The 26748-nt window shown below is 40.7% G+C and overlaps 1 protein-coding gene across 4 annotated transcripts; it reads left to right on the forward strand.

Annotated features, from left to right (window-relative positions):
* Positions 1–4071: 4071 nt before the first annotated feature.
* Positions 4072–24127, forward strand: NXPE3 (neurexophilin and PC-esterase domain family member 3). 4 transcript variants are annotated; one of them, XM_085238941.1, is made up of 8 exons: positions 4088–4212; positions 6162–6304; positions 8180–8230; positions 8604–8811; positions 13678–14438; positions 15283–15356; positions 19310–19516; positions 20988–24127. In XM_085238941.1, the coding sequence occupies exons 4-8, from the start codon at positions 8719–8721 to the stop codon at positions 21536–21538; spliced, it is 1686 nt and encodes a 561-aa protein (XP_085095067.1). In that variant the 5' UTR covers positions 4088–4212; positions 6162–6304; positions 8180–8230; positions 8604–8718; the 3' UTR covers positions 21539–24127. The 4 variants fall into 4 exon arrangements, with proteins under 4 accessions (XP_085095059.1, XP_085095070.1, XP_085095067.1 ...); XM_085238933.1 differs by lacking the exon at positions 6162–6304 and having other exon boundaries at positions 4072–4212; XM_085238944.1 differs by lacking the exons at positions 6162–6304; positions 8180–8230 and having other exon boundaries at positions 4072–4212.
* Positions 24128–26748: the final 2621 nt, after the last annotated feature.

Raw genomic sequence — 26748 nt, forward strand, 5'->3', positions numbered from 1 at the left:
ATTTCTGTTATATCAGGTGAAGTTCTCCAATTCCATGCTGCTTTATTTTCTGATGTCTGAAATGCACGGAAAAGGAGCTCAGGACGTTACTGCTGAAGTGTGAAGAGGCTGCGAGACCTGAAGAGAAAGAGGAGATACTGAGAACTTCTGTGGCCTGAAGTTTTTTCTTTGATCATTAGCTCCTTCAGCTTGAAGTTGAAGGCAGAAATATGGGCTGCAGCAGCACACATTTTCAAGATCCATTCCACAGGTATCTTGTGCTGATCTCTCTGGTGTGGAGTTCATTCACTTGTCTTCTCTCCATTGCAGCTTGCTTGGTCCCAGTTTTGGGTTGTGTTCTTTGCAGATTCTGCTCAAGACTGTCCAATGCATTGCTCAGGAAGTCCCATCATATTTGAGCACAAATATGTGTTTTGTTTGCCATTGGGATAAAGCAAACAACTCCCTGACGCTTCCTGGAATTAAGGATCAGTTCAATAAACCTTGATGCACTGAATATTATTGGTGAGAGAAAAGTGATAAGGACAAGGGCTCAGCATAACTTAGGAAAAAAGAACCAGGGAAAGATTAGTTATTTTGCATTCGTTATCTTTCAGTATTCATCTCAAGATATTTGTTACACCCCTCTGTTGTGAAAACCAGGAAAGGTGTAAGGTATAGCAAAGTGCAGTAACTGCTGCTGGAGATGTAGATTTTGGAGGCTAATGAAAACTAGATGTTGCTGGTGGAACAGTCCTTACGGAACCATTGATGTTCAAATAGCTGAAATGCAAATTGCCTCTTAGGAGGTCCCTTCCACAGAGTATGCGGCAGATGTTCAGTTATCAATGCGGCCTTGTTGGGCATAAGGACTTAACAGGACAGAGATTAGAAAAACACATCTGATTCACTGTTAGGCCATCATCAAGACTAGCTTCAATAACAAGTAATTTATGGGGAAGGTTGGCGGTGAACTGCAAAATATCACAAAGAGCACAATGGTATTTATTTCCTCTGACAAGAGCTCAGGTTTTGGTGATGATGTCATCTTCCATCCCCTCACACCCGCCATCAGTTTAGTTACACACAGGGGCTTATGCCCGACATTTAACACTAATTAGATGGTTTTGCCTGAGGCCTCACTTTGAACTGTAAGAGGCTTTGAAGCCCTGCAAGGCTCAGGAAAGAGTCTCAGTAATGAGCCTGTTATAAAAGTCGGTTGGAAGTAATAGAGAGGAGGAAAAAATCAATACAAGGTACCTGTATTTTTAGTTTGTTTATGTAGCCAGATAACTTTTCAAGTCTTGACTGGTAGTTTACACATAGGTTGCTTTGAAAGTAATGTCTCTTATTTGTTTCTATGGAAATTACTATAGACACAAAGAACACAATTACGCTGTTGTAGAGAGCAAGCTCTCAGTTACACAACAGTATTTTTTCAACAATTACCACCATTAGCTGATTCACTTGGACGAGCATGGATGAAGATGCTCTTCATTTCATGGTGTGACAGCTGTACATGGCCATCCAGAATGTGGCTTGTCTTTAACACCACTGTTGCTATCACTGGTGGAACATACATACACTCCCACCATCTCACTGTGCTCACATCCACTGATTGGTCTCCAGAAACGTTCAACAAGTATCGATGGATGTCAGTGGGTGCCATTTTTTTCCACATGTAGGAATTCAGTGACACAGTTTTGCTTCATCTGCACTCCCATGTCAGACACCATTTTGTCAGACTGCCCTCTGCTGCCATTTGTCACTCAACAACCTGTAATGCAATACAGGTGGGAAGGTTCAGCCTCTACTGCCATCCCACCAACATCTGCCTCTGACATTGTGGGCCAGTGTAACAACATAGGAGGTATTACTTTTGAAACAGTCCTCATATTGCATGTAACAAAAGATGGTGTCTGTTGAGACTTTGCTTTTTGTCTCTATCAAGTAGTCAACACTAATGTGTGGAAAAGGAGAAGTGAAAGCAATGTCACTTAATTCATTCTAAATAGTTTTGGCTGATGGGTCAGCCCATGAGCAAGCAGTTAACATTTATAATAGCTAAAATGCTATTTTCATGGTAATGTTTCAGCTGCTCTGTGTGTTTTCAGCTTCTCTGTGAGGAAGTGAGCATGCTACCTTTTCTTTAGGAGACACGTAATTGAGCTTTTAACCCATCCGTGTGCCGTCCCACCCTGCCCTGCAGCTGCTCCCTGCCCCACATCATCATGGCAGTGGCTCTGCCCCACTGAATGGCTCATCCCAGCCCTGGACACACACCCGTCATCATTCACAGCAACCACACAGCACTGTGTGAGCGGCACTGTCTGAGCTGAAACTGAGATGTGGGGCACAGTGCAGTGCTGATTCAAATGGTGGCAAATAATGTTACGCATTTTGGTACGTTGGCTGAACACATCCCTGTGAGCAGTAAAAAACACACAGATGTGCTTTCTGTTGTGACACATAGATTTGAGAATATGTTTCAAGAGTGCTGAAAAGATTTTTTTTTAAGTATATATTTGCAACTTCATTTTCAGTCAACATAAATGACCTGTGAATTTTCAAATGGAATGTACAGAGTTGCAGTGAGACATTCAACTCAGAAATCTGATCTCTTTACCAGACTTGTATAAACCTCTTAGCAGAGAGAATACCCCTCACTTCACAGTCACACCTTATTCACGTCATCGCTTTTGGCAGTACGTACATTTGTGAAAAACTGTTTTCAAGGATGAGAAGAGGAAGGGAACAGGAACAGGAAGAGAAATATTTCATCAAAAACCTGTCAAACACTTTGAGAGCTCACTAAGAACTGCAGCCACTGCCACTGAAGCAGACTGATGTGTTAGTTTCACACAGGTTGCAAGATCAAATATCCCACTAGTTTGTTTTTGTTGCTATCTTTTTTATAAATGTTTTGTTACTTAAATATGTTAACTATATTATATATTTTATATATGTCCCCAGACAATTCCTCTTCACTCAGCGCAGCCCAGGGAAGCCAACAGGTTGGACACCCGTGCTTTAACCTGTACTCACAGAAGCAGCAGGTAGCACATGAATATTTTGGGCAGAGTTATTCCTCCATGTGCACTGTGATTACTTACAATGGCAAACCCAACTGCAGATGTCTTGTTGCCAGACTGAACATGCTGTACAGCTCTGACACAGAGCATTAGGCTCAGTGCTGTCTGTGTGTGTGACCCAGGCTCTTGAAATTCCTGCCTCCAGCATGGCTTATTGCCCAATTGCCCTCTTGCTGTGCTGTTACGCATGTCCCTAGCACAGCTCCTGCAGCTGGCCTACTACCTCTCCAGCTTCATCACAGAATCATAATTTAGCTGTTGGAAGTGTCCTCTAGAGATCACCTAGCCCAGCTCACCCGCTAAAGTAAGTTCCCTAAAGCAGGTCACACAGGTAGGCATCCAGGCAGGTCTTGAAGTTTCCAAAGAAGGAGACTTCACAATTTGGGCAGCCTGTTCCAGCCTTTCCTTGTATAGGAGATGCTCCAGGCCCTTCATCATCTTTCTTGCTCTCTGCTGGACTCTCCCTAGGATATCTTTGCCTTTTTTGAACTAGAGAGCCTAGAAATGAACACAGTACTCCAGATGTGGCCTTGCACAGAAGGGGAGAATCACCGCCCTTGGCCTGCTCTTTTTAATGCACCCCAGGATACCATTGGCCTTCTTGGCCACAAGGCACACACTGCTGGCTCATGGCCAACCTGCTGTCCATCATCACACCCAGGTTCTTCTCTGCAGAGTTTCTCTCCAGCACGTCAGCCCCTAACCTGTACAGATGCATGCAGTTATTCCTCCCCAGGTGCAAGACTCATTTGCTCTTGCTGAACTTCATCAGGTTCCTCTCTGCCCAACTCTCCAGCCTGTCCTTGTTGAATGGCAGCACAGCCTTCTTAGTGTGTCAGCCACTCCTCCCAGGTACCATCAGCATACTTGCAGAGGGTGGACTCCATCCCTTCACGCAGGTCGCTGATGAAGACGCTGGACAAGAGCAGACGCGGCATCGACCCTCTCGGCGCGATGGCTGTGGGCGGCCCGGACCGAGCGGCACGCGATGTCGGCGGGCGGGGCCGGGGTGGAGGAGGAGGTGCCGGGAGGTGGTGCCATGGCAGCGGCGGACCGGGCCGGCAGATACGCGGCGTGCCGCCTCCGGGCCGGGAGAGAGGGAGCTGTCGTCTCCTGGCCCGGGGGAGCGGCCGGCATCACGGTGAGGGGCGGGTGGCGGGGAGCCTGGACGGCGATCAGGCCTGCGGCGGTGGGGTTGTATGGGGACGGGAAACTCCGGTAGGGGAAGCGGGTGCGGGGCCGGGTCGGGCTCGGGGCGCTGTAGCGGAGGAGAATCCCGCAGCGCCCGCTGCCTCCCGCGCCTCGCTCGCTTTTTGTCTCGGCGGCGGCTGAAGGAAGGCAGGAAGGCTCCCTGGAGGCGCGGGGCTGCCTGGCTCCGGCCGCGGCCTCCCGGGCCGTTCCGAGCCGAGGGGAAGGTGTGCTGCGGACCGGAAGAATGAGGTTTTAAAAAAAAGAAAGAAAAAAAAAAATAGCGTTTTAATTGCAGAATGATGGTTTGTATTGCGGGCGGCGGTGCCTCCTGTTTGCTCTCTTCTCCCAACCCCCTGCGCGTGGAAACGCGTTGGACCCGCGCTGTGGCAGCGCGTGTTTATCAGGGTGGAGGAGCTGCAGCAAGCTGCAGCAAAGCGAGCTCCTGCCAATGGCTTGTGATGACCTCTGAATGTCAGGGCTGTCTGGGGAGCGAGCCTCGGCTAGGAGAAGCGGCTGCGCCTCTCTTCTGCTCTGACTGCAGCAGCTGAGTGCCTAGCATACAAGAGCCATCACCAGGATTAGATCTGTATCTTAGCGATGTGCACCGCAGTTCTTTGAGGTGGATGCACTGATATGTGCTTTGGCAGCCCTATTGGCTCACAGGTGTTTGGGGGCAGAGGTGACAGTGATATAAAATAAAAGGCGGATCTGTAAATGGGCGTCAGAGAACTGGAAGGCTGATCATAAAAACGTCGTTAATTTCATGTGTTTCTTTTGTAACCTTGGAGAAAGCAATGGATATAATAACTTGAAGTGGTGCAAAGCTGATAGGAGTAATACTTCATGAGCAGAGAAGTAAGCGTAGGACTGAAGTGAAAAATGTAATAAATAAATAAATAAAACCCCTGATTTGCTATAGAAAAAAAATATATATCTTATAAAAGAATCTTAACTGCCTGTCATGTTTTGTTTACTTTTGGAAGCAAACCACCAGCATAAGAGACTTTGCTGAAAGCAAATAGTGTGTATGCACACACAGTTTACATTTTATATTTATATATGTATATATATAAATATAAATATGTATATAAATATACATAAAAGGGACCTGAATTATTTCCCAAATGAGAAAAGGCTGAGAAAACTGGGACTGTTCAGTCTGGAGAGTTGGAAGGCAGGGAGGGGATTTCATCACTCTTCATGAATATCTAAAGTGTGGGAATTAAATGGTTGGGTCCAGGCTCTTTCCAGTGCTGTGTAGTGACAGGACAAGGAGCACTGGGCATAAACTGGAACACAGATGTAGCGGAAATACTAAGTCACAGCTTGAAGCAGTGACTGAGCACCTGGTAGGAAGGCAGGGCCAACCCAGGGGAGCTCAGGTGCAAGCAGTCCACCTGAGTGCTGGAAGGGGTGGAGCCAGGATCCACTCCTTCCCACATCTCATTAAAGGGTTGGCAGTGGTGGTACTGGTATCTTGCTGAAGATCCCTGTGTAACTGAGGCCTTCTGAAGGTAAACAGCCTCTTTATATCTGTGGTTGTTGCATTTGAGCAAGCCCTCACTTGCTGCAGCATAGGGCTTTGCTACTCTGCTGTCACTGCTGCACTTTCCATTGCATTACAGCATTACAACAGGATGTTGTATATAAATATGAGGAAGATCTTCACTGTCAGGGTGACGGACCACTAGCACAGACTGCCCAGAGAGGTGGTGGAGTCTCTTTCTCTGGAGGTATTCAAGACCTACCTGGACTGTTTACCTGAGTGACCCATTGTAGGAAATCTGCTTTAGCAGAGGGTTAGACTCTATGGGGTCACTTCCATCCCCTATGGTTCTATATTATATATGCACATATATGCATACAATTCCTCTGTCTTTCCTCTTTATTTTTTCCAAGGATATTTTCTGCCTTTTAGACGGATGCCTCCAGAGAACACTTCAAGGATACAGGAAGAATTGAAGGCTTTTTGTCTTGCTTAAATAGCTTGTGTTATATAAAAGATGAGCTAGATCTGTTCTTCACAGATGATGAAGCTGGAAGTAAGTTGAGGCCTTTACTAAAGAAAGCTCTAAAAGCACGCTATTGCTTGTTTTGGAGCATGTGACTTTTACGGAGATGTAGTATTTTTGAGCAAAATTTCTCTTCTAGCAAGAGAGCTATGAAACATGTTTGAGAAGAGCATCTTCAGTTACAGGCTTGCCAAGTTGATGGAGAGAGCTTTTAAACTACAACTAGCAGAGGAGGGGAGCCTCAATCCACTGAAATGTTACTGGTTACAGTACCAGGAGAGGGATCAGAGGTCTCCAGGAGGGCACCTGGAGAGCAGCATGGGGCAATTCCAGATATTTCGTGCAATAAATTGGTTTAATTAGGGGCCCAGCTTGAATGCCTCTACATGAATGCTCACAGTGTGAGAAAGAAACAAGAGAAACTGAAAGTTTAAAGTCTCTGGGCTATGTGATTGGCCTCAGTGAGACATGGTGAGCTATTCACTTGCCCAGTGTTGATGGTTACGTGCTTTTTAGGGAAGAGAGATAGGAGAGGAGATGGGGTAGCCCTTTAAGTTAGGACACACCTTGTCTGCATAGAGCTTGGCAGTAATTATGAAAGGGTTGAATATCTCGGAGTAGAAGTCAGGGAAAAGGCCAGTAAGGCTGACATTAAAGTGGGATTCTGTTACCCAACCAGGACAAAGAAGTAGGTAAAGTATTCTGTGTGCAGTGAGGAGAAGTCTCGTGCTCGCTAGCCCTTCTTCTCATAGAGGACTGCTACTTCCCAGATGTCTTCTGGAAATACAATACAACAAAGAGGGAACAGTCTAAGAGATTCATGGAGGATAGCTTAAAAACCTATCTGTTATTTTATCCAAACTTAATACTTTATATTAACACAGAGCTATTGCAATAAGTCTGTTTTTTGTGGGTTTTTTTGTTTGTTTTGCATTAGATCAGTTGGATACTTCTATTTTAATGGATGTTTTCCTCTTTTGATGCTTGTTTGTCAGTTGGAGATATGTTTTCTGTAATTCTCTGCAAAGCAACTGCAGTTATAATCCATATAATCCTTATAAAGCAATTCCATGTACAGTCTATTTTGAGACTGTCCTGGTTATGCAGTAGTATATTTCAGGATTCTAATCTATGCTCATCTAGTGAAAGATTTAATTAGGTAATTGTGATATTCAAAATATCATTATATTTAAGTTCATGCGATGTTCTTCATACAGTCTGAATAAATACTGTTGCTTTTCAGCTAAACTATTTATAGAAGGTTGTGCAATGCTTATCTAATCATGTGATGTTGTTGCACTTGGTAGATGTTTGTTTGAGTAACGTTGTGTGGAGAATATTGGATTTGAGGGGACTGCGTTCTTTTGACTGCCTCTGCTTGCCATCTGTTGTGTTTCCAAGTTCAGATCCTCTCCTTCTGTAAGAATGAAACCCGTTTAGCTTGCAAAATCACTGCCTTGAAGTTATCCCGTTCAGAAAGGAGAAAGACAAAAGATTCAAACTTGAAAAGCATTAAGCTGCGAGAACTGTTTATCAACTGTTAAGTCTGTAGTTCTGTATCACAGTTGTTCATCAGCTATCAAGCAGTATCGAGGAAACATCATATTTCTTGAGAATTAAGTTTTATAAAAGCATGGCTATTACATATTGAATTTCATAAAAACAATCCTGCATTCTTCAAGAAGTTTTTTTTTAACCATTAGATCTTTGTAAAAATGCATTGTATTAAAGGAATGATAAAAATCAGAGAGGATGTAGTCCAACATTTAGAGGAATTCTAAAGTTTTCACTCTATTTTAATGCATCCAGCTCTGTTACACATCTCTTCTTGAACTGCTAGGTGTTACAGCTATTTGCTTCCCTCTCTTAGCCTTTTGCATGACATACCTTTTGTCTTACTTACAGAGACTTGCTTCAGACCTCAGTCCTTGATAACTTCTTGCAGTCTCCAATCAGGTAAATGTGGGGATGCCTAAAACCACAAGTTTCTGCTAAAAGTCTTGGGCTTAAAATGGCTGGATGGTGACAGTGTGGCCTAATAGATAAATAAGATGGTTATTTTCCTAGTTGCCAGAAGGAAATCACATTTTTCTTTTTATTTTTCTCTGTCAAATACAGGTGAAATTGCCTTTATGATGTTTTTGCCTTGATATACCCATTAAAATTATAGACAGTGCTGTTCAGATTGCCTCAAAAATCTGATTATAGACTTACCAGGTCTGTTAAACCAGTTGTTGTAGTGAAGAGTTCCACCACTTATATACTTTGTGTGTTCAACTCCAAGTAATTCTGGGGGGGCTTTATATAATTCTTGTAAATGTATTTGCAGGAATGAAGTGGAAGTCAACTGAAGTGTGCACTACTGAGACGAAATGACATTCATGTTTGTGATGAATGGAAATCATGGCAGCATCTAACATGGGAGGAAAAGACATGAATGGACAATGTGGCGTGACTCATTCAGACTGCAAATCTTCTGCCTTCTTATGGCAGTACTGGCTGTTGTGGTGCTGGTCCATAACTTTTTTCAGTTAGAGGTAAGTGGAGATGGTTTGGATGGTTGGAATCGCAGAAAAATTCAGAGCAGAAGGTGTGTATGGAGATCTCCAACACTCGAAGGGATAACTTCCAAGTTATTTTGATTTGCTCACTATGTTCTTGAGTTGAATTTAGATGTCTTTCAGCAAGGAGGCATTCTACAGCCTGTCTGGGCAGCCTTTCATTGCTGTATATAAAGAACATTACCAATACGTGCATGTGGAAGTTGCCTCTTGTCCTTTTACTGTCTGCTTCTGACTACAATTTCTAACTTCAATTTGGGTAGTAAAAAAGATCCCTTCTTGATCTTTTCCAGACTATTGAAAATCTGCTTCCTTTAGTGTCTTCTGGTATGTCACGTATTCCAAAGCCTTAGTCATCTTAGGGATTCTCAGCTGGTCTCTTCACTTTAACTGTGGCAGTAGGTGTACAAAAAACAGATGTAGTAAACAGATATAGCGCTTTAGATACGGCTCTACCATGGCTGAGCTGAGAGAAATTAGCACTTCCCTCAGTTAACTGGATATGTTCTTGTTAACACATTGCGGCAAGAAAATGAGTTTTCACCTGATCAGTTGGCTATCTACCAGAAACCCTAATTCTATTTTTGCAGGTGGACTTTATGCTGTTGATCACAACGGCAGATCAGTTAGTCAGTTTTCAGTCCAGCTTCGTCTGCATTTATGTAGCAGTTTGCATCAGTTTGTCTATGAGGATATTAGGGGAGTCTCACTGAAGTCAAGCTAAATAACATCACTGAGGATCCATTGCAGGGAGCCTTGGAGGCTGACTCTTCCCTGTGGCTGCTTGCCCAGACTTTCCATTGCAGCATTTAGCAGGTGAGCATAATGCTTAGCCTAACGGTAAATCCTAATTATTTTTCATATTAGCTGATAAATGTGTTATAAGTTTAAGTTGCATGTAACCTACTTGCAAAGTCTTTATCTTCTGGCTAGTGACGCCCAAGTAAAGTGATCCCTTCTTATGCCTAAAAAGGCACTGCTGAGTTGGAGGTTCAGATAAGGGCAAGGATAACGTCTGAGATATTTTTCCCATGCTACATATTATAAAATAACAAATGTTCATTGCCTATTCCACTGTGGGTGCCGGATTCAGGGCAAACAGTGCAAAACAGCAAAAGTCCTTGCAGTAAGACTGAGTATCTGCTTGGAAACATTCAAAAGTCAGGATGAATCATAGAATCACCAAGGTTAGAAAAGACCTCTAAGATCATGTTGTCCAACCATCCACCTCTCACCAGCAGACAAAAAGAACAAAGAACAAATGAACTATATGACAATGCTGTTTTTTTTTTTTTTTTTTTTTTTGTGGCGGTGTTGCTGCTGAATTGCAGATCTTTGCAGAAGAAAACTGTCATCTCATTCAGTTTATTGCTGGAACAGTTGTGTGTCAGATGGTGGCTTTTTAGAACTGGCTTTGTCATTTTGGATTTATTTAGCATCTACTCAGTGCTGTGACGCAGTGAAGACAGCTGATCTCACGGCTGTTGTAGATGAATATGAGGGCTAAAGTATTTGGAGTGTAAAATGACTGAAAATAAGATGACTGGCCTTTCAGTAGCTGATATTTGGTCTCAAGTATTATCTGCTGTATGAATTAAGACTCTGGGTGAACTTGAACTACTTTTTTTACTTCCGTGCCTGTCATTTGGAAGTCTCCTGGGATGTTTTCTGCTCTAATGTGGGAAGGTAAACAGTTTGGCATAGTACATGTGGAGCAATTGCCATAAATCTAACAGTTACAACTCATGGATGATACTGGACTTCAAAACATAGATGAAGATCCACCTTTTCAGCAGGAACTGAAATATTCAGCCTCTTTTGTTTATCAACCACCTGTGTTGTTGCATTTAACTGAGAACAAGGGTTTGCTACGGATCTAATGAAGTCACAGGTCTAGAATGTCACAGGTTTGATTTGAAAGTCATCTTCAAAGAGCATGTATTCTTACTCCTTTGCCCTGGGCAGGGACATGTCTTTGAGACTGTGATTGCCTCTCTGGGGTTGTAATGTTGTACATTACACCTTATTTTCACTTAGTTGGTAGCAAGGATGTTAGAAGCTGAAAATACAGCTTCCATTTTTACTTGCTTATGGCATAGCTGTCATGCATCAGGAACAGCTGACAGACTTGTATGAGCTTAATTGATGTGTAATCCATTCTGTCTTGCCTGCTTTACTAGGTAGACAGCCATTAAATTACTCTGTGATCACACTGGAGTTCTGATTAACTTTAGAAAGCAGAAAATGAACAAATGCTAGGAATTGCATTCAAAATCAAGACATTTTTGTATGGAGTATATGTGAAAATAAAGCAGGACAAGTGTTATTCGATATGGAGATTATATTGGAAACTAAAATAATCTGTTCTAAGATCTAGGGCGAGGATTCCTGAGAAGTGTTTCAAGATTTTTAATTTACTTATTTATTTTTGCCTGCTATGAGAAACTTGATTTTGTTTTCACTGCTGATTATAGAGCCCACAGTTCTGCATGGCAGGCTTCTGAATGGACTGGATATTGGGGAGAGTTGTAGACCCTAGAAAAAGGTAGGGATAGGGAATGGTGTTGGGACAAACTAATCTATCAATCCAAAGGGCAAAGTTTGCCTATTTGTAGGGGTAGGAGAGTTTGAACACTTGTTTGGAAATGAGCAAGGGAACCTCTTCAGAAAGGAAGATGGTTTGGAAATTCCAATCAAAGATCTTCCATATATGAATTGACACTGAAGCTTTTCCTGCCTTAACTGGAAAAAGCTAATTTCTAATGTTTTTTCCTGTGAATACCGCATGTGTTGTAGCATACTTTCACCCCTTAACTTATAATTTTGCAATAATATATGGTCTTATTTGGGCTTGAAAGAAGTCTGTAAAGATGAGTGAGATTGTTGCAGGAAGAATGGTCTTTCCATGATGTGGAGACAGTTTTGCATTTACCTTTGTAGAGAGGGTGTGGTTTGTTTTGTTTTTTTTCCCCTTCTCCTTAAGGGTTGACTGAGAGAGTATTTATGGTGTGGTCAATTCTGCTTTGTCATAATCTGGAGATGCTTCAGTTGATGTGTCAGCTCTTGTTTGGGAACTTAGCTGCATGCAACTGAAGTGCTTTGGCTTGGCACTGTGCTAAAAAAGCTGCTTAAGTATACTGTTTTAGAAACATTGAACTATATTATGTACTTTGTTTTGTGACCTTGAATTGGTTTAGTGTTCTCTGTGCCCTTTTCCACTGAATTCTATAGATATTTCCTTGGAGATACTTTAGAAAGGCTAGCTACCTCATAGCCATCTTCTGTACAAATAAATCTCTGGCAGAAGGAATAGGATAAACTCTGAAGAAATCTACGGAAGATTAAAGCAATTATAGGCCTGTTCTTAAGGCTTTCTTAGGTAGCTGTGTCTCATTTGAAAGGATGTCTATGCTTTTTTATTTCCCATCCCACTCCCCTAGCCCACATCCTCTTGATGAATCAAGCTAAAAGAAGAAATTATCCCATGAGAATCTCCACTGAATTTGAGAGTTTGTAAAACACCCCTATTCTCCCCCACATTCCTCCTTAGGAAGTTTCTTAAATGCTTTTGCAAACTAAGGCATACTTACTAGTGTGTTGGATGTGTTCAAATGTATAACTAACTTTTAAAAAAAAATCTTACTATGCAATGTTTTCTGTGCCACTTATACGTATGAGCAGAAGAAAGGAAGTAATGAAGACATCCAAAAGTAGAAACTTGGTGTAATTTAAAAATATATGTGGGCAAGATTTAAGAATGAACTGTGCTTGAGAGTCATTCTCAGCTTTGCCTGGAATTTACTGGATTAGAAAAAATGCGTGGAGACGTTCACATTTTTACCTGATACAATGGAAAATAGAAATAATTCTGAATTACCTTTAATGGGCTTTGGGGAAATTCTTGAAAATCCTGGATGGAAAAATAAAACAGGCAGAAGGTTTTATTATAAATCATCTTTAAAAAAAAAAAAAAAAAGTATCCATGGGTACTTTGCGTTGTAGTTAAAATATTACAACTCATGATTGCATATTTTATAGTTAACATGGATATCAAACAGGAAAGTAATGTATATCTGTTCTACATTATAATGTGCTCATTATTCTCTCATTCTAAGCTGATCAAAACCAACTTCTTATAATGACCTTCAAACCTGTAAGTTTCTATTTCTTGTCAGGTTTACTTTTTTTGGAAAAGAAAGAAATATAAACAAAGTTTTCTTTTATTTAATTTGAGTACATTAATATACTACATAAAGAGGGGGAGCTACTTAGTATGTGTATATATGCTAGGTAATACTTGTGTCAAGGTCTTTTCACCCAGTAAGCACTGCTAGGCAACAACTAAACAGTTGGTGTGTTATCAACACTCTTTTCATGACAAGTCCAAAACATAGTACTACTTTGGCTGGGATAGAGGTAATTTTCTACAAGGCAGCTTAAATCAGAATAATGCTTTGGCCAGACTCTAATTATGGTAAGAATATTAAATGGGTTACTTTTCTATTTAATTGTAGGGGCTTTCTGTATTTCATATCGTTGATACAGAATACGCTAATAGCCAAAATACTACCACAGAAAATACTGAGTCCTTATGTAAAAGCCACTTTGCCAGGTCAGAATAAAGTAGCCATTGGGTAATCACAGGTTGTACAACTGCTTCTTTAGACACCTCATAGTCCAGGAAATCAATTTATATGTTCTATTAAAGTTGCTTCATTTGGTCAGCTTTAAAGCTGTGCGAAGCAAACTCCTGGTTCTTAGGGTTGTTCCGTAAGACAGCATCTGTTCTTCGTTGTGTTTCATTTAATAGCACAGTTTCTTGTGCTCTTTTTCCCCCTCTAGCACCTGGATGACTACACAGTTTCAGGATCAAATTGGATAACTGAGAACAATGATCAGCCTTCTCTATCACAGACGACTAAAACTACCAGGAAGCCTTACTGTGGTTATGAGCAGCAGACTTTGTCCAAAAGAGAACGAGCAGAACAGGAATCATTGCTTGCTGCACTGCAATGGCCGAAACCCCCTGATGGCAAAATTGCTTTTTTGCAAAGCACTGATCCAGTACACAGTGACTTTGTGATTGTGAAGCCCAGCAGGTTCTTCAAGGTGGGTGACCAGTTAGAGGTGGTTGTTCGTATGAGAGATTTCCAAGGAAAACCCAAGCAATATGGTGGAGACTATCTACAGGCACGAATCCACTCTCCTCTGCTGAAAGCTGGAGCAATAGGAAGGACTGTAGATTGCCGTAACGGCCTTTACAAAGTCTTTTTTACGTTACTTTGGCCAGGAGAGGTCAAAGTATCTGTGACTCTTGTTCATCCAAGTGAAGCAGTCCAAGTCCTCCTGCGTTTACGAGAAGAAAAGCCTGACAGAGTTTATTTCAAAAGCTCATTTAAGTCTGGGAGATTTTCAGAAACTACTGAGTGTAACGTATGCTTGCCTGGAGATCTTCCAGTCTGTAACTTCACAGATCTCTACACTGGTGAGCCATGGTTCTGTTACAAGCCACGAAAACTGTCCTGTTCCAGCCGAATCAGCCATGCCAAGGGTGGATATCAAAAAGGCCTTCTGACGCATGAAGAAAGCCTCTTTTTCCAAAGGTATGTATGTCATTGACTTTATATGTACTCAGTCATTTTCTTAAATATATATTTGCTTTTTTAAGACAAACTTTAGGTTGGAGGGGAAGAAAATACTCAACTACTTGATTCAAGCACCTGCTCCTGAAGATGCACACCTTCTCTAAGGGTGGGAATCTCTTGTATTCCACCAGTAGGGTTCAATCACAGAACCATACTAGGTTCATTCAGCTGTCCACAAACAAGCACTTCTGAGAGCTCTTTGTGTGTAGGGGTGTGAGCTTTGCTTCCATATTGAGCAAACTGCTGTCTTGCTGAGGATCTCTGAGACTGGTTGGATATTGACTAATGCTGCTGTCACAACTGGCAGCATAGCATAGAGCTAAAATTGGAGGTGGTGATAATGCTGGGCTGCTAGAATTCCCATGTGAACTGTGAAGCAGCATGTGGCATTGTGGAGGCTGAAAGCAACAGCCACCTCCACTTGAGGTAAGCAGTTACTGAAATGAGGCAGAGCTGGGAGCTGATGCAGCAGCGTGCCCTCTCAATTAGTTTGCCTCCTGGCAGAAGTCCACGTGCCCCAAGCTGGGAACTTCCAATCTTTGTGGTTAATCCCCTAAAGCATATAATAGACTTCTCATAGCTTAATGGTTTTATCTAGGCTTGTGCAAGTAAGAATGTGCACAGGATTTTTGTCTTCGTGCTCTTAAATCTTGAATTCTGACAGAAAACAGTGATAGTGGTCTTAAGGAAATTGAATAATCAATTCAGCTGTATGGAGTCAACACGTGGATTAAGAAAAGTGATCTGTAAGGCTGTAAAACTTGAAGATAATGTCACATAACTATTTTAATTTTTGTTCAAGTGATGTGAATATCAAAATGCCCATACTCTCCAATGGACCCGACTCGGTGATTGTAAAGCCCAAGGCATTTGCAGGTATAGTGAATTTTATAAAATTCTTGGTTTTTATTTCATATTTAAATAAAAAGAGTGAGAAGCATGAGATACTAATGAGTTTGTTAGTTTTCATAAGGTGGAGTAGAAATAGTCTCAAGTCTTTTTTTGTGTTGAAGATGGAACTTTTTGAATGTTACTAAGGACTAAGAGCAAATCTATCTAAAAAGACATGTAAATTGAACTTTTCGGAAAAATAATTGATGTTTACTTCTAATGGTTACTCAGATATAAAATGTCTTATTTAACTGCTTAGCAAATGGGTTAATCTAGCAAAACTAACTGTGAGGTGTCTTTGAAGTTTTACACGTTTATTTTTCTAAGAAATTTATGTAATAGGTATCAGATAACTTGCATTTAATTATTAGTATCACTTGTGTTACCATGTAGTGTCATAACTTAAAGTTGTGGACTAGAACCTAGTTTTTCTGTATCATGTCTAAGCACAGAAAACACAGTCTGTGCTAAGTTAAACTGAAACACTTATCTAACTCAAGTTCACCAGCATGCTTTTAATGCCTCTAAATACACTGCATAAAAATATGATAGAGAATTACTCCTTAATTGAAAGTTTTCCAGTTTTTTTTTTTAAGCTGTAGGAGATATTAAAGGTAGAGTTCCTGACCTGAGCAATTAAGTCATAAAAGAAAGCAGCTTACACTGCTGCTTCTTTTTAGTTCTGCCATTCTCTTTATTTAAAGAATAAAAAATAAAAAGATGCTATCAGGCCAGCAGCATTTTCCCCCTTCTGTCTCCAGACCCTTTAGATGTGATGTCTTCTGTTGTTTAATTTTTAAAATATTTTCTTGTAGAAACTGTTTGAGATTTGATTATATCACCCTTTTTATAGGAGGTGGATGATCAAAGTATGTTTTTATTTCCTGAGGTTTAATGATAGGTTGGAAAGAGTTGATAGGAATGGCACAATTTCCTCAGGGAAATTCCTTCTAACAGGAACAGTCTCTGAATGAATAAATCTAATACTCTGGAATAGACATGATGGATGTGTGATTTAGGATTAATGCCTACTTACATTCCTTATTTTGTTGTCTTTAGTTTTGTACATTCTTTTCTTTGGGAGGTAAATGTAGATATAGTTCACTTCTGAAATTTCATTTTTTTCTGAACTATAATCTATTTCTATTCTTGGTTTGTAACTGTTCAGATCAGAGCTTTTACCTTCTTTCATCAAAACTAGAAGTAATGGCTCTTTGAATTCTGGAGCGTAACAGGTATGCTGCTGTACAAAGGTTTCAAAACCTGGTGTTAGTTTTACTGTGAATTCACAGCTTGTTCTCATGTCCCACTTCACATATGTACAAGGGCTGCTCTGAGAGTAATACCTCCCATTTCATTATGTTGGCCCGTGATGTCAGAGGCAGATATTGGTGGGAAGGTTCAGCCTCTACTGCCATCCCACCAACATTTCCTTGCATGTCGTTGCTGTGTGACAGATGGCAGCAGAGGGCAGTCTGACAGAATGGTGTCTGACATGGAGTGGATGAAGCAAAGCTGTGTCACTGAATTCTTCCATGTGGGGAAAAAAATGGCACCCATTGACATCCATCGGAGCTTGCAGAACACTTCTAGAGACTGAACGGTGGATGTGGATGCAGGCAGGCTGTGTGGGTAGCAGTACAGCAGCAGTGGGGCACTTCATCTGGTGTGGATTTTGTGAGCGTGGCATGTACATTTATTCATCACTAGCAAAAAATGTATAGTTAATGGTGGTGACCATGCTGAAAAATAGTGTTTTGTAGCTGTATCTGTTGTAGTTTCCATGGAAATAAATAGGCATTACTTTCAGAGCATCCTATTTATATGCTTAGTAAAATAATCACTTAAAAAGTTTGAATGATTTTAATGGGTTTGAATGGGAAATAGCTTTAAGTTGAGGGAGGGAAGACTTAGGTTGGATGTCAGGGGGAAGTTCTTTACTATGAGAGTGGTGAGGTGCTGGAACAGGCTGCCCAGAGAGGCTGTGGATGCCCCGTCCCTGGAGGTGTTCAAGGCCAGATTGGACGGGGCCCTGGGCAGCCTGGTCTAGTATTAAATAGGGAGGTTGGTGGCCCTGCCTGTGGCAGGGGGGGGTTGGAGCTTCATGATCCTTGAGGTCCCTTCCAACCCTGGCCATTCTATGATTCTGTGAATCTTTACACTAAAATTTACAAAACAAAAGAATTTAAGTTGTGAATTCACATGAGTTTGTCTTTAGTTACATGACCACATAGTAGCCTTTTCAATTCCTTTGTAGGAGTCCTATTTCATATGGTTTAGATTACTCAGCATTGTTAGTTGATTGCTCTTCCTTCAATGGCCCTATTGCTTTATTTGCTACGTGTTATTTAAGAAATTATCCAAATATAAGACTTTCTAATGGATTTTTCTATGGTTCTCAAGATTAGACTGTGTTCTGTGAACGTTCCTGTAAAGTATAAGGAGGTTAAAATCTACTGATGTAAAACACAGAATATTGTATAGGAATGGTAAGACCAAAAATGATGATTAGGGATGGGTGTTTAAAGATGCCTGTGGGGGTTGTTTGAATCTGTGTCTTTAGAGAGTTTAGCTGCTGCTGTGTTATAACGAAACATATAGCAGAGGATGTTTCTGGGCACTAGAACTCCACTGCTTCTACTTTTCTTTAGTTAGAATGGGCACTGGCATGGCTTTGGCCATGTGTGGGTGTGCAGTCCCAAACAGCTGCAGGCTATGACAGGGCAAGGACAAGTAGTCTCCGTGCTAAGGTGGGTGTAAATGTTTTTTAATAGATGGTCATGGCTCTTCTGTGCAGTTAGCTGGCTTCAGTGCCAGAGAGCAGCTCTGTGCTTCTCAGTTCACTGTTCATTGACAGCTTTTCTATTCAGGCTATCGCTTTGGGTTTCTTTGGAACTGTGAGTCAGCTCATTTCCAGGCTCTTAAGTGTTAGAATAGATACGTGGTAGAGGAGGAACCTGTACTTAATGACCTCATGAAAGTTCAATGTGCTAGTATCACACTGGCTGCTATGAGAAATAAGGCAATGTTTGACTGATGTAACCTTGAGATTGCAGCTTCTCTTCCTGTAATCACTGGTCCCAGTTTTCAACATAACATCCAACTTCTGCAAGACAAAGAGGAGTCCAAAGAATCAGAGCTTCCCTGGTGTCGTCAAATTACTCCTCAGAGGGCAACCTATGCCAGCAGTGAAAAAGGAAGAAGTTGGACAATAGAAAAGTTTAATTCCATGAGTTTCATACTTAACACAATTCATACATTCAAAAGGCACATAATTATTGGCAGTAGCTTTAATTCTGGCACTTCCTGGTTTTGTAGTCCTCATAATTCAGATTTCATTCTTATAGCGCCCATGGACGGGCCTGTATTAGTGTTAGTGTGTGGACTGTTCCATAGATGGGTTTACACTAGCAAATACAAGTGGTATCAGGTTATCTCTTGCATGTTGTCACCTTAGGGCTGGTATTCGCTGCTGCAGTTTGAGGTGCTGCTCCTGTAGAGCGCAACAGCTGCCATACCTTCCTGTTGGCAGACTGGCCGCTAGAGGGGGAAGCTGTACTTTGGCAGATTGCAGATGTGTGCTGGCAGAGGAGGCATAGAGAGGCTTGGAAATTCTGTGATATTGACCAGACTGTCCTTCTTTATCATCATCAGATATAGTTTAACTTAGAAGTACTTCAAAATAAGTTAAAAAGTAGTTAAGTTTAAAAGTAAGTTTAAAAAAAACTTTAAAGCTACAAGTGGTCATGTGTAGTAGGTTTTGGTGCAGAAATAGTGGGGAACGTGCTTGGTCTTACAGACTTGTGATGCACTGAGCTTTTTAATGTATGTTATATACATTCTGAAGTGAAGTAGTTGAATGTACATGTCCATTTAAGTGATAGAAGGTGTGTTTGTTATATGTTAATTTCAAAGGTTTTTTTTTTTTTTTCTTCCAGATTCAAGCAATATGGACAGGGCTGAAGATCCCACAGTTTCCCCTTCTGGTTATTACTATGAAGACCTTTGGAGGCCGAGAACACACTGGATTTATCATTTTAACAAGTCAGATGATATAAGCAAGTGCTTGCAAGGAAAAGTAATCCACTTGTTTGGAGACTCTACAATAAGGCAGTGGTTTGAGTATCTGACTGCAGCTGTTCCAGGTTGTTATTTTTCTTTTTAATTTTTTTTTAACCTTGAAGACTTTGCAATTCTTTATTTTACTCATCTCAGATGCAGAGTTTATTTTATTGAATATTAATATCAAAAAGAAGAGGAAAGGCAAAAACATCATCACAAGTGCTGATAGAAAGGCAATCATTCAAATGTTTCTAAAGTTTTCTCAAACTTCTAGGCTTCAAGAGAAAAAGGGCCACAAGTTGTGCATCTATGAAGCTGTCATTATAAAATGTTTCACTAGTTAAGAACATTGTTGCTACTGTGAGTTATTATGTGGCCACGAGGTGGCATACCAAAACTTGTGGAGGATTGCCTGGGTGAGGCTTGACTGGTAATACTTTTGGAATGAAGTAGCAAAATGACTTCCAGAAGCAGATGACTACTGTTGATTTGATTTTGAGCTCTTTTTTCCATTTTCCTTATTTTAACTTTTCCTTACTACAATTTCAGTAGCCCATTTGGTATTCCTCCTTCATCCCTACTCTAAGGCAGTTCAGTAGTGTTGAAATGGAGACTGAGACTCCATGTTAACCAATTAAATTCTTCTTTAAATTTAATGGAGTTCTGAAGTTGCTGTAAAAGTTAGTGCACTTTGGGCTCATAGGGTGACAATGGAAAAGCCTATTGGTAAAATAAGAGATCTGTTTGGAAATGCTTTTTTTTCTACCTGGGGGAAAAAAAAAAAAAAAACAGTTTGGGGAACTTGGAAAAAGTACTAATACTTAGGATTTTTTGAAGGTAAAGTGTGCTGGCTTGCAAATTTCAACAGTTATATAAACTCCATTTTGAAAATGTAGCCAATATGCCTGTGGAGCTGTTGCAGTGGATCCAGAGGCAGGAAAAAAGATTAGTAGAGGGCTGGTGCACTTCTCCTGTGAAGAAAGGTAGAGGGAGCTGGATTTCTTCAGCCTGGAGAAGAGAAGACTGCAGCAGATGTCATTTTGGCCTGCCAGTATTTAAGTGGAGCTTATAAGCAGAAGCAAGACCAAACTTTTACATAGGCAGATAGTGATAGGACAAAGGGGAATGGTTTTAAACAGGAAGAGAAGGCTTGGCTTAGATATTAGGAAGAAATTTTTTACTTGAAGGGTCTGCAATTCTGTAATATTTGTGTATGAATTAACCTGTTTGTGGTGAGGCATGGATGCGGGCTGCCCAGAGAGATTGCTGATGCCTCATCCCTGGAGGTGTTCAGGGCCCAGTTAAATAGGGCCCTGGGCAGCCTGATATAGTGAATAGCAACCATGCCTACAGCAAGGGGGTTGAAGCTTGATGATCTTCGAGGTCCCTCCCAACCTAGGTTATTCTATGATAATGCTTATCTTTTGTTTCACCTTAGGATTCTTAGAACTGTGTATGTATTCACTGCTACTGTTGCCCTGTGATCCTTTTGTCCTGATGAATCATTTTGTGTCTTTTTCTGTCTTGAACTAATGTTTGCTCTTGGGTTTTCAGATCTAGTGGAATTTAACCTGGGGAGTCCTAAGAACGTGGGCCCTTTTATGTCTGTGGATCTGAAGCACAACGTCCTACTGAAATTCCGCTGTCACGGGCCACCCATTCGCTTTACGACAGTCTTTACAAGTGAACTGCGCTACATTGCTAACGAACTGAATGGCATCGTTGGGGGGAGAAACACTGTGATAGCCATAACTATATGGTCCCACTTCAGCACTTTCCCTGTGGAAGTGTATATCAGGAGGCTGAGGAACATTCGGAGGGCAGTTATTCAACTGCTGGACCGCAGCCCCAAGACTTTAATTGTCATCAGAACCGCAAACGTTCAGGAGCTTGGGCCAGAAGTGAGCCTCTTTAACAGTGACTGGTATTCCCTTCAGCTTGATTCTGTCATGAGGAAAATGTTCTCAGGAATTGCTGTGCACTTTGTGGATGCTTGGGAGATGTCTCTGGCTCACTACTTGCCACATAACTTGCACCCAAAAGAAGTAATCGTTAGGAATCAAATAGATACATTTCTATCTTACGTGTGCCCTCTGCAATTTTAGCACAAGTAGGCATCCATGTGTCACGTTTTGCTGCAGCTGAGGTAATCTTGGTCTTTGCTGGAGCTACTAAGTTTATGCTGGATGGTGTGGGACAACTGTGCTTATTGTATCTGCGTTCAGTGTAAGCAGGCTGGCCATAAATCTAGTAGCTGTGAGGGATAGTGGAGAAGAGTTAACTGTTCATGCCATATCTTCCTGTGAGGTTGATTCCTTAGAACCTTATTAATATCTCAGATTGTTAGTAAGCACCTTAAATTGACAAGATTCAATAGGGAATTATGTGGGTTATTAGCTTTACTAGTTATCTGCACTGTATGTTTAGTCCACATAATGTGGAATCTGCTCAGAACTGGGTGGAATCTAGTGAAAGAATTATTTGGGAGCAGTCTTTCTCCCAAACTCTCTCTCTCTCTGTCAACTCAGAGTTGGAGGAGGATCCCCTGCAGTCCTACGTTGGTCAGAGAAGCACAATGCCTATTCTCTTTTCAAAGTCCTAATCAGAAATGTGAAGTGTGTGTCTTAAAGCTGCTATTGTCATTCAAGGAAGCTCAATCATAATGTCTATACTATAAAGTCATCAGGAGTTGGCTAAAATTTAGTAAAGCACACTAGTTAGGCACTCTTGGTATTTACAGATAGCTACTAAATAATGCAAATAGCCAGTATTTTAGTTGAGTTTTCTGTACTACTGAATCTCTTCTGAGTTTTGATACTGTCGTCTTCTTGATTTATCTGTAACAAAGCAATGTGTGTATGTTGACCCCAGTGAAGGCACTGTCTCAGGCAGTTTGTGCATGTTAAAACTGCAAGCTTGCCTGCTTGAGGCATTTCCTAATGAAATCATTTTACTTCCTTGTTAGATAAACTTGTTCCTTTATGCTCTTGTAAAGCTGGGCTTCTGTTATGTACTTTTGTACATACATAATACACTGTGTCAGGAGAAGCCAAGTTACTTGAATACACTTAACAATTTATGAATGGGTAGCATAAGTCTGGCGTAAACTAGCATCAAGGCTTTGTGCTGATGTCCTCCTTTCCTTCTGTATTGAGCAGTTTTATTACTTACGCTGGCAACAGTGAAGCTGTTGAATAAAGAGAAGACAGAAAAATAATAAAAATCCCACCCCGTACCAAACATCCAGGAATGCCCTTCATACAGGTGCTTGGTAAATATTTGCTGTTTTGTCCATGTGAATGCAGGTGGCTCTTAGGCCTTCTGGAACTGTTTTCAATGCTGCTAATTTGACTGAGCCTGCCTACAGTTTTAAGAAGTAGCACTTTGAACATTTTGATTAAATTCAGCTCTGAAATTGCAGAGTAGGAAAGTGTTCAGTGTGGTCTTACTTCTGGTCCCACTCAAGCCAAAATTGGTCTTTACCAATGGCAGTACTGAGAAATGTGTCAAGACACATGTGCTTCTGAAGAAGTCCATAATGCTTAAAGAGAATAGGAGTCAATTATTAGTGAGTGAACTGAGAAGATAAAAACTGAACAAATGGACAGGTTGCAGGTTTGTTGCATGTATGGGAAGGCTGTGCTCTTGTCCCTGGACACTGACGGGAGCTTATGCTGCTAGCTACAGGAACACTGTTTTAAAAACAAATGTAAGTGCTTTTAGCATGTAAAAATCAACACCATCCGTCAATAGGCTTAACAAATTGAAAAAGTTTAAAAATCACTGTAGGAGTTGCGTACAGCCAAATAGCACTTAATCTTACCTTTTCAGACCAGAATTCAGGGTGTCCACTTCATCAGTTGCTACTGACAACTGCCTTGCTTAGTGTCTGTGCATATATTAGCTTTAGGTAAGTGTTTCTTACTTGAATATGTTAATAGCAGCACATCTGCTGCCAGTAAGAGACCACACCAATTCAGTCCTGGGAATGTAAACCCCCAACCACCACAATGCAAAATGACTTTTCATCTTCTCTAGGTGCGTTTTTAAAATGGGTAGAGTACAAAGCTTTCATCCTGAATAAGAAATCTATCCAAATAACATTAATGAAAATAAGACTTCAAACTCTTACTTTGAAGGAAACTACTTAATTTGTAGACTAACCATTTGGTTTTCCTCAAAATGCTGTATCATGTGTGAAAGCATTGTGACAGCGTGTTTCTTATGTGAACGTTCTGTTGCTCACTAGTGCTCTTCAACAACAACTTCTCATCACTGTTAGCCATGAAAAATAGAGAGGAAAAAATCTTGAATGTTATGACAATCGAAAGCGAGAACTAGATTTCTATTAGCAAAGACGTCTAATCACCTCCTGATAGAACCTCTGCCTTTCAGATTAATTTTTTAATAACAGATTAATGTGCAAGTCATGAACTTGAGGAAAATTGACCGTTAATGTGGGATGAGGACTGATGATTTATTTCTTTGTGCTCTGGAATAGACATGGAGAAAAAAGGGAGATACTGAGGAATTACTGATGTTAAAAGGCAAAGACTGAGAGCAGAATGCTTTTGTCATTTGGTTCAACTGTAAGCTTATTTTCATCTCTATTCTCCTTTTGCTACCAGTTTCACCAGTTGTGTACGTCCTGTATATAGTAACATAATCAGAAGCAATAAAATATTTTTAAATCACTTTCTTTAAACCTTTAAGGTTCTAAATGGACTTTAATGAGGACTTAAAAGGTTGGTTGTTTTTCGAGTTACTTGAAATGGGACTCAAAAGGAATTTTGCAGGTTTCAGTGGAATATCTTCATTTACATGTAGAAATTTCTTTCATGAGATTTTTCAAAGCCCTGTTTTTCTTTCCGTTCCCTTCAGTTGAATGGAAGAAAATTATACTACTTTGGATATTTTTATTCCTAACCCTGAGCCTTTTGATTATTAATCTCTCATTACATAAGTTTTCTTTATTTTATTCCATGTGCAGATCACTGAAGTATCAGTGAAAAACTCTGTATTTTTATGGTGTTCAACAGAAGATACCTGAGCAATTTGTAAAGCAAGTAATCTTCATTTTACAGATCAGACTGATACTCAGTGATTTTCCACTACTGATAGTTTGACCTTGCTTTTCATGACATTGCTTTTTGAAAACCATGTTAGACAGTTTTCTTAATTCTAGATACTTAGTGGAAATGTTATTTGAGTTCTTGATGAAAGAGAGGACAAAAGGCAGTTGTTGTCATGACTTTTTTCAATTTCAGCTGTTTGATTTCTCCTCTTTGCAACACCACTGCACTTTTACTTTGAGACTCAAATGAGTATTTTTCATTATTCTTCATTGTTAAAGGTAAGCATTTAAAAAAAGGAATATTGCATACTAGAAGGGTCAGCATGACTTCTTGTGTACTACAGATAATGCTTCCATGCATACATGACAAACACAAACATCTGAAGTTGTCTGCTGGTTAGGGTAAGAGTATTGGGTTTTTTACTTTTTTTTTTTTTTTTTTTCCAGAAGCATGAGTTAAAACTTCTTTGTGCTCATGGTTAAGTAACAGTAAAAAATGTCTGTCTCAAAATGCATATTTAACTTAGAAAGCTCTTACTTACTAAGCCCAGATCACTTCTTCGTACTTAGTTCATGCTACGCATTTAGAATGTTCAGAAGGCTCTTGGTGGCAGTGGAGGTCTCTGTATGTTAGAAAAAAGAATGTGTTTCACAGGTGTCTTTTTCCTATTATATGGATGATACTGAGTTGCTTACAGTACAAAGAAGGCTGTAACATATTATTGCCTGATGAGATTGGAAAAGCCATTCAAATAGCCAAAAAGGCTCAAAGAGTAAGAAGTTCCTATTAAAATGGGCAAGCTTGTGCACCAGACATGTTTGATCTGATTTGGTATCAGTTTATCTTGTTTGTCCTAACATCACATAACTTTCCTTCTTTTTATAGTTCCTTTAGAAATGTGTCATATTTCCCTTAATTTTACCTAACTACTATATTATGCGTTGCATGTTGGGTAAAAGTTTTATACAGCAGTTTATAGATAAAAATCAGTTTAATATTTTTTTTTCAGATGATGTATGTATATTTGGAGAGGCGTGATCTGTGCAAGTGGCTCAAGCCTGGCACCAGACCCAGTACTGAAACACACTGTTTCCTGTTGTCAGTGTCAGTCCTGACATACAAGAAAACTTTGTACGTAATGTAGGCTTCTTTCTCTGAGGGCTTTGAAAACCCAGTTGGCCAATGGAAAATCCTTTAGTCACTTCATTACTTTAAGTAATGGACAAAATGCTGTAGTCTGAGTACGTGCCCGCTGCCATGTTAGGACATAAGCTGTGCTTGCCCTATGGTGGCTTGAGAGCTAGGATGGAGGAGGTGGGGGACTGCTGTTGGGTTACCCTGGGGTTACACAGCAGCCAGGATTCACAACTGAGAAGCAAGTAAGCAGGGTGTGTTGCCAACAATACTCTGTTTGACTTGGAAAAAATCCCTCAACTACAAGTTCCTGGTAAATGGAAGTGAGTATACCGAGGCAGAACTGCAAAATGTTTTCTGTTTTTCTGTCCCCCCTCTCATTTAATGCCGACCCTAGAAGGAAGCAGGATCTGAGGCAATGTCCTATGGAGTCATCTAAGTTGCTGTTCTTCAGTGAGCTTGCTCTTCTGAGTGAAGCGTGCTGCCATTGTGTCCCATCTGCTCACCCAACCAAAAAAGGAGCAGGGAGGGTGCAAAGTGTAAGATGCTTTTCAGTGTGATGTGAGATCAGGCCTCAGACATGCTTAGAGAGGAAAGGGGAATAAGGAATAGGAAAGAGGGGAAGCGAAAATAACAAGATTGAGGAATGTCATGCTAAGGTCTTCTATGGTTCTGTGGAGATGTTCCTCGCCATCGAGGAGAGGAATGAAGTTATTTGGTCATGCTAAGGTTTTCATAGGCAATAATAGGAATTGTGAGGGATGGAGTCACTCCTGTGACATAACACTCTGAAATACGTATATTGCTCTCCAAATGTGTTGAAAAGGAACAGTTCTCCTCGCTCAGGCTGTTCAGACATTTCTTTCTGAACTCCCTTCCTGACTGTAATGCAATACAAATTGTTTGTTAGGCACTGCTGTAAAACTTTTTGCTTATGGCTTGTTTATACAGCCATGTGTACTGGGTTGTCAAACGTCTGTAGACGTGATAGATAACAGAGGTGAGGAACTTTTTAAACCAAGCCCAAAACACAGAATAAGGAGCAGTAAGCAAGCAGGCTTTCATCATGTGCCAAGTGCTGTTCAGAGCTGGTGGTGACTCAGAGA

Source organism: Meleagris gallopavo, chromosome 1, assembly GCF_905368555.1.
Source record: "Meleagris gallopavo chromosome 1, MGAL_WU_HG_1.1, whole genome shotgun sequence".
NCBI lineage: Eukaryota > Metazoa > Chordata > Aves > Galliformes > Phasianidae > Meleagris > Meleagris gallopavo.